Here is a 17870-nt window from a genome sequence, read left to right as displayed (position 1 = left end):
TGCATTTGCACACCCCTTCCAAAAGGGAGGAGCTATGTAGACACAGCTAATAAATTTTACTATGTGAAATTTGTGCAGAAACGTTTTTCCTTAAATGTTCTCAATATCAGAAGATTTTGCCTATCACTACAGTAAACTCCCACTTTATGCATCTTCAGGTTGCACCAAACTTGCTTAAATGAGAGTTTCACACAACTTGAAAACATGTGACTGTCAGACTACCTACCTTCCCGCAGCAGTGGCAGGCAGCTGGGCAGGCTTAGAGCCCCGTCCTCCTGCCTTCCAGAGCAGTGCTAGGCACCGACCCGGGAACACAGGGGAAGGCTTTTAGCTCACCTAGCTGCCTGCTGCTACAGGCAGCCAGACAAGCTAAAACCTCCGTCCCAGATAAGCGGTGCTGTCAAGCTGACAGCGGCCCTGCTCTGGGAAGGTAGGGAGAAGGGTTTTAGCCCCCAGAGATGCCCACTGCTGCAGGCAGCTAGGGGAGCTAAAACCCCCTTGCCTCCCCGGATCAGTGCCTCCTCCCACAGCCCCAGCTCGGCCCCAAACTGCGCACAGGGCTCCCAGCGCCCAGCACACTACAGCCTCATGTGGGGCTTGGGCTCTAACCCGCTGCACACCACCCCTGCGGATCCTGCTCCAACCTCCACAGACCCACCTCCAACTCCCGCATGCCCCAGCTCAACTCCACCCCCGCCCCCCGCAGCTCTAACCCACCCCAGGCTTAACCTCCCCCCCAGCCTCAACCCACAGCCCAAGCCCCCCCAACTAACTTGAAATTTGCGATATGTGAGGTTTGCATGGACCGTAACCCTCACATATTTCGAGGGACTACTGTACACTTACCGTGGAAGATCAACTGCTTAGGTTTGATCTTTCAGGGTGCTGTCTCATGCATGAGCAAAATGGTGCATTCTGGGGTTAACACCCACCCTGGAACTCCTCATGAGGATTAAGAAAGGTCAGATGGAGAAGTCCTCCCTACCTTGCCACAAACATAACCCTTTTGAAGGCCTTGGTTCACAGCATGAGAACTCTAGTTTTCCTACGGATTCAAGCATTATTATAATCAACCAAAATTACAAGAGACCCTTAAGGCAATTGAGAGTATAATCACTCAGAAGAAATGGAAGAGGGTGAGGTATTTCACTCATTACATAAACTACATAATCCTTCACAAATCATAAACAGCCCCAGGGCACGTTAGAGACTAAAATTTACTAGGTCATGAGCTTTTGTGGGTAAAGCCCACTTCTTCTGCAGATGAAACCGACTTCTTCAGACAAAAACGTGGGTTTCATCTGAACAAGTGGGTTTTACCCACAAAAGCTCATGACCTAATATATGTGTTCATCTCTAAAGGTGCCACAGGACTGCTTATTATTTGTGAAGCTACAGGCTAACACAGCTACTCCTCTGAGGCTCTAAAAGTTTGGGAGGTTAGTGCTAAAGAAAAAAAAAAATCAGTTGTAACATTGAGATCTATAAGCACAAGTTACAGGGACTAAAACAACCATGCTAAGCAGTTGTGACAAGTTTGCACTTAGCTTCATGCTTCACAAAAAAGGTCAGAGATCAGTCACACACACGTCAGAAAGACTAACAAATACCTGTTTTTGCATAAGAATGAAAAGCATAGTATATATTTGTTGTGTATATGCCCCGCTTTATGGGATACCCTTTAAGAAGATTCTCTACATATCTGTTCCACAAGCTTTTTCACAAATGGCCAAATAAGCAGGAACCTTTCTTTGTCCCCTACAAATGTCAGGAAAGGGGGACATCAACCTAGACAAGGGGCAGTCATTAAGCAGATCATGAGCCAAATCCAAACCACCAAATGCTTTTGAATGGATCGTGACATCTATCACTACTGATCAAACAAACCAGCAGTCATGCAATCATTTTGTGGTTACCTCAGAAGTCTTCTTCTGCCATCTCCGTCTAAGGGAATACTTTGAAATCACCTATGAACATCAGTCTGACTCACTAGATCACCCCATCCACACCAAAAGTGAAAGAAGTCTACATCAACTCCCCCATGAGGGTCATAAGTCTGGAGTACTGTATTCAAAGCTTCCACAAATGTGCACAGACTGACATTATATGCAAACACCACCAAGTGACACAATCTCAACCATGCTGAATGCTATGCTGTCCAGAGGTTCAAAAATAACTCAGACATTATAATCAAGCTGGCTGACAAAGGGAGTGCTGTTGTCACCGTGAATAAGTCAGACTATGAACAGGAGGCAGTCAAACAACTCTCCAAACACCAGTTTCAGAGACCTCTTTCCTCTGATCCCATTTTAGAACTCCAAAAGAAACTACATCATCTTCTTAAGGAACTCCCTGCCTCTGCTCGGGACCAAATTCACACAGACACACCATTTGAGCCCTGACCCAGATTGTTCTATTTGCTTCCTGTAAGTCCATAAACTTGGAAACCCTGGACATCCTAACATTTTGGGTATTGGCACCCTTACTACCAGACTATCCAGCTAACTCCCTCCTCAAACTCTATGCCACCAACACTGCAAGCTATCTCTGAGATGCCACTGACTTCCTGAGGAAATTACAAAACACCAGAAACCTTCCTGACATCATCATCCTTGCCACCACAGACGCAGAAGCTCTCTACACTAACATTCTACCCGAGGATGGACAAGCAGTCAGGAACACCACCCCAATGTTACCATGGCAAATATGGTGGGTGACCTATGCAACTTTGTTCTCACCCACAATTATTTCCAATCTGGAGGCAATTTATACCTCCACATTAGCAACACTGCTGTGGGTATCCACATGACCCCACAGTATGCTAACATTTTTATGGCTGACTCTGAACAATGTTTCCTCAGCTCTCATCCCCTATTATTGCTCCTTTACTGAGATTACATCAATGACATCATTATTTGGACCCATGGTAAAGAGACTCTGGAAGAATTCCACAGAGATTTTAACAACCTGCACCCCACCATCAATCTCAGCCTTGAGCATTCCACATGAGAGAGATGCTTCCTGGACACCACAGTACAAATCACTTATGACCAGCTCAATAATAGAGTAGGGTCTTGCCAATCACAAATGCCAAATTCGTGAATTCAATTATTCGCAAGTGGCCTCGTTACCCTGGGACCCTGGGCAGAGCGTGCCCACGCTGCCACTTCCCAGGGCTCCAAGGCACCTCCCCTCCCTCAACCCAGAACCCTCGGAAATGTTGAGACCCTACTGTACTCTACCGGAAACCCACTGATTGCTACACTTACCTAAATGCCTCCAGCTGCCATCCAGCACACACCACACTACCCATCATCTATAATCAATCTCTTAGATACAATTGCATCTGCTCTGAACCTACTGACAGAGATGAAAAACTTCCAGATCTCTACCAAGCATTCATAAACCTAATTACCCACTGGGAGAAGTAAAAATCCAGATTGGCAGAGCCAGACAAATACCCAGAAACCAGGTACTTCAAGATAGGCCCATGAATGTCAATAATAGAACACTACTTGTCATCTACTACTATCTCTGTAGCTACACCCGAGCTCAAACCTCTGCAGCACATCATCAAAAACCTACAACTTATACTAGAACATGATGCTACACTCCGGAAGGACATAGGTGAGAAGCCTGTTCTCTCCTGTAGATAACCTCCTAATCTAAGGAAAATTCTCAGTAGCAACCACAGGCCATACCACAGTAATAGTAATCCTGGAACTTTTCTTTACAACAAACCCCATTGCCAACTTTGTCCACTTATTTATTCTGGACACACACTGGACCTAACCACATTAATTACAAGATCAGGGGCTCATTTTCCTGTACGTCAACCAATGTTATATATGCCATCACGTGCCACCAACGCCCCTCTGCTATGTACACTTTGCCAAAGAATGGAATGGGCAAAGAGCAGACATTAGGAATCTGAATACACAAACCAGTCAGTGAGCAGTTCAATGGAGTGGGCCATTCTGTTAAAGACCCGAGAACGTGTGTTCTACAAAGAGCCTTTAACAGCAGATTACAAAGGGAGACATGAGAACTGGGGTTCATACTCAAATTTGCCTAATTAACACTTGGCCTCAATAGAGACAGCAATTACCTCATGCATTACAAGGACTGTTTCCCTTTCTTTGCTATTCGCAGTGATCTCAGGCAGGACACTTAGCATCTCGCACCCCTCACCCCGCCCTTCAGTTCTATGTATCTGATTTGTCAGTTTTTATTTCAATTTTTTTTTGTACCTTTGCGTTATAGAACGCTATGTCTCCAGATCTCAAGTGGGTCTGCCCCACAAATGCTCATCACCTAATAAATTATTTTGTTAGTTTTTAAAGTGCTACATGACTACTGGTTTGTTTTGTTAGAATACATACTAACATGGCTACCTCTCTATCATCATTACTGATATTGTTCTTATATTATTTTCTCTGGAATCTGTACCTTGACAATATTTTGGCAAAGAAATCTGGACCCTGAAAAAGAAAGATTGATCTAGAGAGTAAGGCTAACACATCCTTTTTCTATACTTAAACACTTCAAAGCTTTTAATAATTATACTGCTTGTATTACCACGGCACGACAGCTTGACTGTATAAAAGGAAAATAGAAGTTTCATGCAAAAATATCAGCTTTTTTAATACTAATGATTGTCCTAAAGTGACTCCTACCCTTCTCCTCCTCTTTCCCTCAAAGTCAGTGAATAAAAATTCCACTCCCAACAATTCACCAAGAGACATGATGAAGTCTCCACCAGACTTTCCTCCTCCCCGCCTCCACCAACTGAATTTTTTTTAAAACAATATACTTCGGGAATTTTTTCAGGCAAATTCTTTGGCCTCTGTTACACAGTTGATCACAGTAATTCCTTCTGCCCTTTGAATCTAATACATCTCCCTGCAAATATTCTAGGATAGCATCTCCTGAAGAATAAGCCCTTCACGAGTGTATGTACACTCTATGTATGCAACATAAAGAAATGCTGCAGGTGGACTTTTACAGTGGATCACTGATGCAGTTCCAGTGTGAGTAAAAGCTTAAAGAGTTATACCTTGCTCAAAATACATTGGAAAACATTACTAACACTAGCAAAATTATGTGTGTGTGAGAGAGAGAGAGAGAGAGAAACTTAGAAGCACGGAAGTACACAAGCTAAAATATAAAAGAATTAAGTAAAGATGTCATTAAAGAAAATCTGTACATAAAATTCTAATCTAACACTGAAATAGATAATTTACATCTATTAGCACTGGCAGTGTAATTTAACTTAACTTCCATACAAGCACTTCTCCTACTAGAAGAGCCATATATTATTACTACTACCTGAAAGCTATATTATTAATGTGCCATATTATAACAGCTTCCCTACACATAGCAAAAGCATGCTTCCTATTTGAATTTTTTAAAAACCAGTTTGTATTAAGACTATTATATATTTTATTCTAACTTTGTTCACTTCTTTAAAAAAAAATTCTATTCAACAACAAGAAACTCACCAGGGATCTAGCTGTTCAGTACCCACAGGCACTTTCCTAAAATGAAAGCGAACAAAGGAGGAAACCTCCCAGCATGCGCTTTCCAAACCAGCTTCTTAGGACAGCATCAATATAGACAATAGTAAAGCACAAGCTTTTTGTTTATATTCTTTGATCCCTGTATGACAACTGATTATCCTAAACTTTGTAATGATTGCCAAAAGACTGGGATGGAACGCAAAGAGTAGAACAAGCTAATAACCAATTTAAAGAGATGAAAGAAACGTTTAATCACCTAAGTATGTATCTTCCAATTACGAAAACTTTTAAATGGCATACTTGAGACAATACAGTTGTGTGAATTTTCCTTTTCTTAAACCCCACCTCAAGTCTCTCAGGGTTAGGGAAGTAAAACCTACTAGACCAGACTTTTAAAAAGTCACCATGTTTCAGACAAGGGATGAAAACCAACTGTTAGTTCAATACATCAAGAACCATAGTCATCCTATGCCCAAGATCTGAAGGGAGGAGGGAACCCTCACATTATATGATTGTTTTGCAAACAGCACAAAAATGCTCAACTCATGAAGAATACTTCATTTTAGCTAGGAAATGTATATCTATTAAAAAAGAAGAGTGACCCTACTTTTACCAGTTTTAAATATTTAACACTCAGAGGCAGATACTTTGCAAATATTTAAATTGGTGATTTTTTTGGGGGGCCTAATTTACTGGATTTCAAGTTGATGATAATCCTTTAATAAGCCTGTGGATGACAGAAAAGGACAAAAATTTGCCTGAGAAAAATACTATGGAACTGATTGTTCAAAAAGTGATGTTTGAATCTGTCTTAAATTCTGTTTGAGAATTCAAATCTATGAGGAAGACAGATTCTCTCTTAAGATATATTATTGCCTAATATATTTATTTCATCCCACTTCCAACATATAACACCTTACTGTTAAGACGCTTCCTGTGAAGATTTGCTCCATCCAGCATTTTAAATTGGATTTCTCAAGAGGCTTTCAACCCAATATGTAATCTATCCATAACTCAGTAAACAGATCTGATATCATCTAATGTCTCATTTCAGAGCATGCAAAGAAAAAATGAACAGGGAAGAACAAAGCCTGAAAAATATATTTGATCTTGGCAGGTGAAAGCTTTCCCAGAGCAAATAGGGAGCTCCTAGTCCACCAATTTGTGAGAATTATAAGATTGTATTGTTTATACATTACAATGCTAACCGTTACGGCTACAAATATAATCTTCCATATGTGCACCAGTGCAGCATTGACTTCATAGGTCTGCAGATTTCAAGTGTGCCACCACTAGTGGACTTCTTAAGTGGCATCAGACTGAAATTAACAAGCCACAAGTCAATTTCACACGTACCCTTCAGAATCCTGAAGACAGCAGTGAAACTGAAAAGAATCATCTCAAATTTCTTTCTGCTGCAGGCTGGGAAAGCAATGAAGTATCAGAGGCTGGCACAGGAAAAGGCCAATGAACAGGAGAGAAAGAAAGGTAAAAATAGACACAGAAGAGAGAAGATAGGGAAGAATAGAGGATACAAATACAGCCCTATGCTGACATTAACTGGGAAGCTAGAAAGGAGTAGGAAAATCCTCCCACCCTTTCATTCAGAAATCCCAACCTTCTCTCCACAAACACAATGTCAGGAGGCTCTGAGATGGCAAAGGATGGAAATGGCAAATTTAATCAGACATTTGAGGTACTGGTACAAATGACTGTGCTGTTAGGAATTCCAGCCCTCTCCTGCTTCTCAACACTCTCCCATCAGCTCCCAAGTGCCACCTCACACCCATACAAAAAATCTTGGGTATCAGAGAGGTAGTCAAGTTAGTCTGCAACTTCACGAAACAAAGAAAGCAGTCCTGTAGTCCTGACTATGAGTTTGAAGCTGACAGATGTCTGGTTGGCTGGCAAATTTTTCAAACCATCCAAGTCAGCCTAAAAACCCATTCAGTACTCAAGGTATCACACAAACCCTTTACTAGTAAAGTCAGTAAGCAATATGCACACCTGTATTTTCTATGCTGACGTTAATTAAGTAGTTTGGTAGGGAAAACAAATCTCAAACTTATATCTTTAATATTAAGTAGATGGCATAACTTTTAGAACATGGAGGAGGAAAAAGGATCTTCCTCAAGTTTCATGCAATATCACCAGCAAGATCCCCCTGAAAACGAGAGGCACTGAAGGATATTAGCAAGACCCTTTCATCTTCATCTGGCACTGAGAATAGCCATCATTGAATATATAGACCCAAAGCAGCTAATCACTTTCCCAAACAGGCATGGAAATTTTTAAAGCCTTTTCACAACTTGAAGACGCATGCAATTCCTAGAGTTCGTATACATACCCAAAAAAGAAAAGCATAAACGTCAGATGGACAGTAAGACAAGACAGACACACACTTTGAAATATTAAGGAGCTTCCCTCAGACATATAATAAACATTACACATTATGTACCCTAAACTCTTACTATGGACCGCACGATGCTTCATGCTAACAAGAAATAAACAGGAGTCAGAAGAAAGACAAGGGGAATAGGCCCTATAAGATTTCCATTGTGATGCTTAAAATTATTTGTGCTTTCCTTTATTTTAAAGAGCAAGACAGAACAGCAACTTCTGAGATAACTTCATATGAGACAAAAGACGCACCAAGTTTGTGAGCAAAGTGTTTGGTTTCTCTTTGTTGGTACTCGGAAAATTGAGTTGGATGTGTTGTACAAATAAAGTATAAATCTATGGTAATCTCTGCCTAACCTCAGCACTGAAGCCATAAGAAGACCCGCCTCTGCCAAGTTTGTTCATTCAAACATCAGGTACCTCATTTTAGCATTTATTTTGAAACAGACTTTTCAGAACTCTCTCCCAAACGCTGAGTTGCAAAATATGCATTATTATGAGACTTTACCTCCTTTATTCAAAATTATCAAACCCAGACAGACATAGCTAAGTGAAGAGACGGAGAAAAGATTCTTTCATTAAGAATAGCCATATTGTGTCAGACCCATGGTCCATCTAGTGATCTAGCCTAATCTTCCAACAGCAGCCAATGCTGGATACAGCAGAAGAAACTAACAGAACAGGTAATCATCAAATAATACATTCCCTGTTGCCCAATGCCAGCTTCCAGCAAACAGAGGCTAGGGACACTCCAGAGGAAGGTTTGCACTGCTGACCATCCTGGTTAACAGCCACTGATGGCCTCCTCGCTCCATGAACCTACATATTTTTGAATGCTGTTATAACCCTAGCCTTCATAAAACCCTCTGGCAAAGAGTTCTGCAGTTTGACTGTGAACTGTGTGAAAAAAATACTTTTGCTGGTTTTAAGCATGATGCCTATTAATTTCATTTAGTAACCCCCTAGTTCTTCTGTCATGAGTAAATAACTCCTTATTTACTTTTTCCCAATTCTTTCCTCTCTTGAAAAGAGAGAATACCCATCCCCCTTTTTCCTCAAAGCAATTAATTATAAAGCAGGGGAAGCTGTCAATTCAGGGATATTAAAGGACAGTTCCTCTGCCAACGTCATGATAACATACATAGCAACCAAATCCATCAGATTCCATCCCCTCTTGTATTAACTTAACCATCTCCAAGGGGGAACCATTTAAAAACTCTTTGAGTGCTCAGGGATGGGGGCAGGGTGAAAATGGAGAGGACGCTCTGCAGCAATCACCCTCCATCCATCCAGTGAAATACTGAAACAGCAAGGCACCCTCCTCCTCTAAGCAATACTAAACCACTTGCTTGGGTCTCTTTAGTATTTTAGGTACATTCTGGTTGAGTTCACCCTCCAGGAAAAGAGTAAAACATGCAACACCACTTGTATCGACTTCCTAAAGCACAGACCCTTCTTCCCATGTCTGTAACACCTGGTCTCCCTCTCCTCTGCACTGGGAGCTGGATATTTGGGGTGCGGGGACACCCTCTTGCCTTCGGACCCTGTACATATGCAGGGGAGGTGGGAAGTCGCAGCTGGAGCAGGACACCCATGTGATTGTGTTGTAGCAATCTGCCCACCACGGGAGCGCGGACACTGGGCACTGTGGCGGAGAAAAGGGATACCCCTAGTCCCAGGTGAGGGGAGCCTCGGCTTCCGCCTCCCCCCTGGGGACGGCTGACGGGGCAGGGCTGGCTGGGCAGCAGACTAGGGACACTGGCGCTGTGGCTCGGGTTCCCCCCACCCCCGGCAGCCGAGGAGAGGCAGTGTGGGGACGGGCAGCTGCTGGGCGGGAGGGGGGAAGAAGAGACCTATCTCCCCCTATTCCCTGCCCTGAGAAGAGGAGCAGGGCGGCTTCCCGCCACCCACCCGGCGGTGGAGGGGGGCAGCTCTGAGCGGACCGGGGCGGAGGACAGACACCCCCCTCACGCCAAGCCGGGGCTCAGCGGTGCGGGGGAGGGGCCGTCCCACATCCCCCGGGGGGCGGGATGTGGGGAGGCAGAAGGCAGCCGGCGGGGAAGAGAGGGGAAGGCCGCCCCCAGGGGCTGGGGGAGAGGGCGCCGGGCAGCTCCAGTCAGGAGAAGGCGGAGGACAGGTCTCCCCAGCTGACTTGGCCACTCAAGCCCCCGCTGCTGAGGGGCGCGGCAGCGGCGGCAGCAGCCTCCCCGCGGGGCAGCCCGCGCCCCGCCGAGCCCGGCGCTGCAGCGGAGCCCGGGCAGGCGATAAGAGCGGGGCGGGGAGGGGGATGGCGGAGGGAATTGAAGCTGCGCTTTACCTTTAGTTCCGCACTGTCCGCCATCTTGTAACGCCGGGCGCAGGCGCAATGAACCCCGCCGGGACCCCGCCCCGCACGCAGCGCGCTGCGTTTGAATCGCACACGGCGCCATTTTGTCCCCCCCCCACCCCCAGCCCGACGTGTGGGGTGGGGGTGCGCACCTGCCGCGGGACCCCCGCCCGGGGTGGGGGAGGGGCGCCGTACCCAACCCTCAGGCGGCAACACAGGGGGAGGGGTGTTGAATGCCCCGCATAGCCCGAGCCCCGCACACGCGCTGGGGCGGGGGAGAAAGACCCTCACGTGCGCCCTGTGCGAGCACCACCGGCCGGGGCGATCTCCTACCGTGCTCGGGGGGGCGGCGGCTCAGGGCTGCCCGCCAGAAAACAGGGCAGCCCCTCCGCCTGGGGGGGCGGGCGTCACCGAGCCCTTAGTGGGCGTGAGCTGCTGGCTCCGTCTGCCCCTGGAGCCACACGCAGGCCCCGCCACGCTCCTGCCTCTCACAGACGGGACTCGACGTCAGAAGGGTCCTACCTCAGCCCCAGGGCCCGGCCGCTGACGCCGGGTCAGTGGGCTCCCCAGCGCTCACATCAAGGCCAACAGTGGCAGGCAAGTCTATAGCAAACTAACTCAGAGGAGAGGAGAAGCCTCGTACCGCCAAGGCTGGGAGTCTGCTGCCCCCCTGCCAGAAGGAGACGCACAGTAGTGGTGGTTGGACACTCTTCTGAGGGGGACGGAGGCGCCCGTCTGTCGCCCGGACATCTCCTCTTGGGAGGTCTGCTGCCTGCCGGGCCCGTACCCGAGACGCTACGCAGGCATTGTCGAGGATTATCCGGCGCTCTGACTACTACGCCATGCTTCTCATCCATGTGGGCACCCATGGTACTGCGGGGTGTGACGCTGAGCAGCTCAAGAGTGACTTCCGGGCTCTGGGGGCACGGGTCAGGGAGCTTGGGGCGCAGGTGGTATTCTCTTCAATCCTGCCTGTCAGAGGTAGGGGCCCAGGCAGAGACAGGTGTATCCTGGAGGTGAATGCTTGGTTGCGTAGATGGTGTCGCCAGGAAGGCTTTGGTTTCTTTGACCACGGGATCCGTTTCCGGGAAGGACTGCTAGGCAGAGATGGCGTTCACCTTTCGAGGACGGGGAAAGACCATATTTGGACACAGGCTGGCTAACCTAGTGAGGAGGGCTTTAAACTAGGTTTGACGGGGGCAGGGGAGCAAAGCCTGCAGGTAAGTGGAGAGCATGGATACGTGGGAGATGAACTTGAAATGGGAGAGAGTATGGGCTACACTGGGAGAGTAAAAAGAGGGCCAGGGCAAAACTGGGAGGCAAGACCAAATCAGTGTCTGAGATGCCTATATACAAATGCAAGAAGAATTGGAAGTACTAATAAATGAATACGACTATGATATCGTTGGCATCACAGAAACTTGGTGGGATAATACTCATGATTGGAATGTTGGTATTGAAGGGTACAGCCTGCTTAGGAAGGACAGACAGGGAAAGAAGGGAGGAGGTGTTGCCTTGTATATTAAAAGTGTACACACTTGGACAGAGGTGGAGATGGACGAAGGAGATGGACGGGTTGAAAGCCTCTGGGTTAGACTCAGTAGTTAAAAACAAGGATGAGGTCCTACTAGGTGTCTACTACAGGCCCCCTAGCCAGGTGGCAGAGGTGGATGAGGTTTTCTTTAAACAGCTAACAAAATCATCCAGGGCCCAGAATTTGGTGGTGATGGGGGACTTCAACTATCCAGATGTACGTTGGGAAACCAATACAGCAAGGGGCAGACTGTCCAATAAATTCTTGGATTGCATTGCAGACAACTTTTTATTCCAAAAGGTTGAAAAAGCTACCAGGGGGAAAGCTGTTCTAGATTTAATTTTAACAAATAAGGAGGAAATTATTGAGAATTTGAAAGTGGAAGGATGCTTGGGTGAAAGCGATCATGAAATCATAGAGTTCACAATTCTAAGGAAGGGTAGAAGGGAAAACAGTACGGCTGCGTCTACACGTGCACGCTACTTCGAAGTAGCGGCAGTAACTTCGAAATAGCTCCCGTCACGTCTACACGTGTTGGGCGCTATTTCGAAGTTGAAATCGACGTTAGGCGGCGAGACGTCGAAGTCGCTAACCCCATGAGGGGATGGGAATAGCGCCCTACTTCGACGTTCAACATCGAAGTAGGGACGTGTAGACGATCCGCGTCCCGCAACATCGAAATAGCGGGGTCCTCCATGGCGGCCATCAGCTGGGGGGTTGAGAGATACTCTCTCTCCAGCCCTTGCGGGGCTCTGTGGTCACCGTGGGCAGCAGCCCTTAGCCCAGGGCTTCTGGCTGCTGCTGCTGCAGCTGGGGGTCCGTGCTGCATATACAGGGTCTGCAACTAGTTGTTGGCTCTGTGTATCTTGCACTGTTTAATGAAAGTGTGTCTGGGAGGGGCCCTTTAAGGGAGCGACTTGCTGTTGAGTCCGCCCCGTGACCCTGTCTGCAGCTGTGCCTGGCTCCCTTATTTCCATGTGTGCTACTTTGGCGTGTAGACGTTCCCTCGCTGTGCCTATTTCGATGTTGGGCTGAGCAACGTCGAAGTTGAACATCGACGTTGCCAGCCCTGGAGGACGTGTAGACGTTATTCGTCGAAATAGCCTATTTCGATGTCTCAACATCGAAATAAGCTATTTCGAAGTTGGGTGCACGTGTAGACGTAGCCTACAATAGAGATAATGGATTTCAGGAGCAAGATTAGAAAGGCTAAGGCACAAAATGACCTCAAGCTAGCTACAAGCATAAAGGGAAACAAGAAGGCTTTTTACAAATACATTGGTAACAAGAGGAGGACCAAGGAGAGGGTAGGGCCTTTGGTCAGTGACAAGGGAGAAACAGTAACAGGGAATTTGGAAATGGCAGAGATGTTTAATGATTTCTTTGTTTCGGTCTTCACTGAGAAATCTGAAGGAATGCCTGATATAGAGAATGCTAGTGAAAAAGGGGTAGGTTTAGAAGTTGAAATACGAAAAGAACAAATTAAAATTTACTTAGAAAAATTAGATGCCTGCAACTCACCCGGGCTGATGAAATGCATCCTAGAATCCTCGAGCTGATAGAAGAGATATCTGAGCCTTTAGCAATCATTTTTGGAAAATCATGGGAGACGGGAGAGATTCCAGAAGACTGGAAAAGGGCAAATGTACCCATTTATAAAAAGGGGAACAAGAATATCCCAGGAAACTACAGGCCAGTCAGCTTAACTTCTGTGCCAGGAAAGATAATGGAGCAGGTCATTAAAGAAATCATCTGCAAGCAATTGGAAGATGGTAAGGTGATAGGGAACGGCCAGCATGGTTTTGTTAAAAACAGATCATGTCAAACCAATCTAATAGCTTTCTTTGATAGAATAACGAGCCTTGTGGATAAGGGAGAAGCGGTGGATGTGGTGTACCTAGACTTCAGTAAAGCATTTGACACAGTCTCACATGATATACTTATCAATAAACTACTCAAATACAACTTAGATGGGGCTACTATAAGGTGGTGAACAACTGGCTGGATAACCGTACCCAGAGAGTAGTTATTAATGGTTTTCAATCCTGCTGGAAAAGTATAACTAGTGGGGTTCCACAGGGGTCTGTTTTAGGACCGGTTCTGTTCAATATCTTCATTAACGATTTAGATATTGACATAGAAAGTGCACTTATTAAGTTTGCAGATGATACCAAGCTGGGAGGGGTTGCAACTTCTTTGGAGGATAGGCTTATAATTCAAAAGGATCTGGATAAACTGGAGAAATGGGCTGAGGTAAACAGGATGAAGTTTAATAAGGACAAATGCAAAGTGCTCCACTTAGGAAGGAACAATCAGTGTCACACATACAGAATGGGAAAGGACTGCCTAGGAATGAGTACAGCAGAAAGGGATCTAGGGGTTATAGTGGACCACAAGTTAAATGAGTCAACAGTGTGATGCTGTTGCAAAAAAAGCAAACATGATTCTAGGATGCATAAACAGGTGTGTTGTGAACAAAACATGAGAAGTCATTCTCCCGCTCTACTCTGCGCTGGTTAGGCCTCAGCAGGAGTATTGTGTCCAGTTCTGGGCACCGCAGTTCAGGAAGGATGTGGAGAAATTGGAGAGGGTCCAGAGGAGAGCAACGAGAATGATCAAAGGTCTAGAGAACGTGACCTATGAAGGAAGGCTGAGAGAACTGGGCTTGTTTAGTTTGGAAAAGAGAAGACTGAGGGGGGACATGATAGCAGTTTTCACGTATCTAAAAGGGTGTCATAAGGCAGAGGGAGGGAACTTGTTCTTCCTTGCCTCTGAGGATAGAACAAGAGGCAATGGACTTAAATTGCAGCAGGGGAGGTTCAGGTTGGACATTAGGAAAAAGTTCCTAATTGTCAGGGTGATCAAACACTGGAACGAATTGCCAAGGGAAATGGTAGAATCTCCATCACTGGAGATATTTAAGAAGAGGTTAGATAGGTGGCTTTCAGGGATGGTCTAGAAAGTGCTTGGTCCTGCCATGGGGGCAGGGGGCTGGACTTGATGGCCTCTCGAGGTCCCTTCCAGTCCTACTATTCTATGATTCTATGATTCAAGGGTATGAGCTAAGAAGTGGGAGTGACTGAGACGGGCAGTGGTAATTCCCAGTTTGCAGTTCCAAAGGGGGGCAGTAAAATAAGCAACTCGCAGTTTCCCACAGGTCTCATCAGGTTCCCAGATTGTCATCTCTGCATTGCATGTGGTACGCTTCCCGCCCTGCAAGACTCCAGTCCACAGATGAAGGATCTTTCCTGGAATTCCTATGTATAGCTTCTCCACAAAAACAAGCTGACAGGGTCACTACTCACATGGACTTTTCCTTTGACCACCGAGAGTGAGGAAGGCATTTAGTTTAGCTTCTGATCATCACACACAAACAATCACTTGCGTTGAAATAATTTTTTTTCTGTAAAAGTTTTGCACGCTCCAAGGCTTCTTTTTCCTTTAATGGGTTATTTAGCTAGAGGGCGAAGCATAATTTTGAACTGGATATTGTAGTTTGAATACTGTGTTATAAGCAGGACTTTGTGACAGTATGCGCTGGTACACTGCAGCCTGAGCCCCGGGATCCCTGCAGCTGAGATCCCGGTGGGGCATGGAGCCCCACTGGCAACTCCAGCCCCCAGAACCTGGTTGGGGGAGCAGCAGTCCCTGACAGCCTTGCAGCAAGGAGCCAGCTGGGGTATAGAGCCCTGGCAGTAGCCCCAGCCAGTGAAACCGGAGCTGGGGTGGGAGGAGAGTCAGCTGCATACTGGCTCCCTTGTTGCGTACAAGAAAGCACTGGCTACAAGGTTTGTCTATACATATCTAATATGTCACCTTGAACTCCTTGTGATCTTTACCTGACAAAAAGAGATCAAAACTAGTGGTGGGAAAAGATCTGGAATAGACTGGTTGTAGCTGAGGGGTGGACAAAGTATGGACTGTGGGCTGGATTCAGCCCACTGTGATTCTCTGGGCTGTCAATGTCCCACAGGCCAGCAGGACCCTTGGGCAGGCTCCCCGCCTGCCACACTCTCACATGCTGCTCAAAGCGGCCCGCTGCTGGGGCCCTTGTGTGTATGCACTATGCAGCTCCTGCAAGGGGACTCAGTGCACTGGCCCATCCCCGTGTACAATCCTCATAACTCCCATTGGCCAGAACCTGGGTGTGGTTCACTTCACTGTCCCATGTAGTGACACCTAGACCACTTGCAGAGATAAAGAATGGGTCTCCTCTACAGCCATAGCTCAGAACCAGCTGGCTTTTAGCTCATGCTGTAGAGGCTCATGCACTAAGCTCCAGAGGTCCCAGGTCTGAGTCCACTTAATGATGGTCACTCTTGCAGGTGCAGGCAGCACATAAAACCCCACTCCTCTATATGGCACAGAGAAACACACAGCCCCCTCAGCCAGCTACTTTGAGTGGCATGTGGGGAAGTGGCATGCAGGGAGCCTACTTGCAGGCTTCTAGCCAGGAGCTGCATCTGGTAGGTGCCTATTGGCCAGAGTCTATCCCTGGCCCTTCTATGCTTCAGCTCCCTGCCCCAGGTCACAGCCCAAAACCTCTGAACCCCTCCTGCACCTCTGCCCTGGTCACAACTCCCTTCTAAACCTTGCACCCCCTCATGTACCCGTTGCCCCAGGTCAGAATTTACTCCTGCACCTTTACCCCTTCTGGACCTTGCTCATGGTCACAACCCCTCCTTCATCCAAACTCCCTCCCAGACCCTACAATCCCTCCTACACTCCACTCTGCTACCCAAAATTCCCTTCTGCACCTAGGCTCCAGCCCAGACTCCACACCTCTTCTGTTTATATAGAAGAGCGCATCCCTTGATGACTTACCAAATTCTTGGACTGCCCACCATCAACAATTATTGTCCTTCACCATTCTAGCTGATTGAGGGCTAACTGCTCCCTCAGAGCTTTTGAGTCCTTGAAGCTATATAAGCTCGGCTCACCTGCCAATTTGTTGCTGTCTGTCTTGGAGGCAGCCATGGTGAAGTTGCTTTGCATAGCATCACACCGGGCTCAGGATCAGTTCTCAGAACACCATATCCTGAAGACGGGAAGAAAATAGCATTATTAATATGACTGAAGCTATGTGTCTACACTTGCCCCAGACTTCGAAGGTGGCATGGTAATCAGGCTGATTGGAGAATCGTAATGAAGTGCTGCAAAGAATATGCAGCTCTTCATTAGGCTAATCCTCCCCACAGCAACTTTGAAGTGCCAGCATACCATGTAGCTGTGGGAACTTCAAAGTTTGACACTTTGAAGTTGCCACAGTGAGAATTATCCTAATGAAGTGTTGCATATTCATCGCAGCACTCCATTAGCAATCTCCCTCCACCTGATTACCATGCCCCCTTCAAAGTACAGGGCAAGTGTAGACATAGCCTGAGAGAACTGTACTTAAAAACTTACTTATCGATAGGTAACGTCCTGCAGATCACCTGCCTAAAAACAAGCCAGCCCTAAGCAACTGCAGATCCAGGACTCAACCTGCCCTCTTTCAGCCCTCTGATCCTGTTGATCTTTTGCCTAAGAGTAATAGAAAGCCAGGAACTGATTCATCATGAGCCAAGTCAACATGGGTCTATCTGCTGCTGTGACACACTTACCTGTGATGTATCAGTTATTTTATGATTTAGTTTGTTTTATTGTTACCAGTGGTTTTATTTAGGCCTGGTTTTCAGACCCCCTTTGTCAAACCATAGTAACAGAGAGTAAGCCGTGCTAGTCTATACACTATCAAAACACAAATCAGTCAAGTAGCACTTTAAAGACTAGCAAAATAGTTTATTAGGTGAGCTTTCGTGGGACAGACCCACTTCTTCACACCATAGCCAGACCAGAACAGACAATATCTAAGGCACAAAACATCAAAAATAGTAGTCAAGGTTGACAAATCAGAAAAAAATGATCAAGGTGAGCAAATCGGAGAGTAGAGAGGCAGAAGGCAGGGGGGAGAGTCAAGAATTAGATTAATCCAAGTATGCAAAAGAGCCCCATAATGATCCAGAAAATTCACATCCTGGTTCAAATCACGTGTTAATGTGTTGAATTTGAATATAAAAGAGAGTTCAGCAGCCTCTCTTTCAAGACTGTT

At 46.3% G+C, this 17870-nt stretch overlaps 1 protein-coding gene across 2 annotated transcripts in view; it reads right to left on the bottom strand.

Moving 5' to 3' along the window:
- The window catches only part of PIAS1 (protein inhibitor of activated STAT 1), a 92628-nt gene extending 82362 nt beyond the window's left edge, over positions 1-10266 (bottom strand). For both annotated transcript variants that reach the window (XM_075006753.1, XM_075006754.1), the window contains exon 1: positions 10237-10266. In XM_075006753.1, the coding sequence (XP_074862854.1) occupies positions 10237-10260 (24 nt within the window). In that variant the 5' untranslated portion in view covers positions 10261-10266. The remainder of the gene's footprint in view (positions 1-10236) is intronic.
- Positions 10267-17870: the final 7604 nt, after the last annotated feature.

Source organism: Carettochelys insculpta, chromosome 12, assembly GCF_033958435.1.
Source record: "Carettochelys insculpta isolate YL-2023 chromosome 12, ASM3395843v1, whole genome shotgun sequence".
In the NCBI taxonomy this organism is placed as follows: domain Eukaryota; kingdom Metazoa; phylum Chordata; order Testudines; family Carettochelyidae; genus Carettochelys; species Carettochelys insculpta.
Note: the sequence above shows the minus strand (reverse complement) of the source record. Positions and strands in the feature narration are given on the sequence as shown.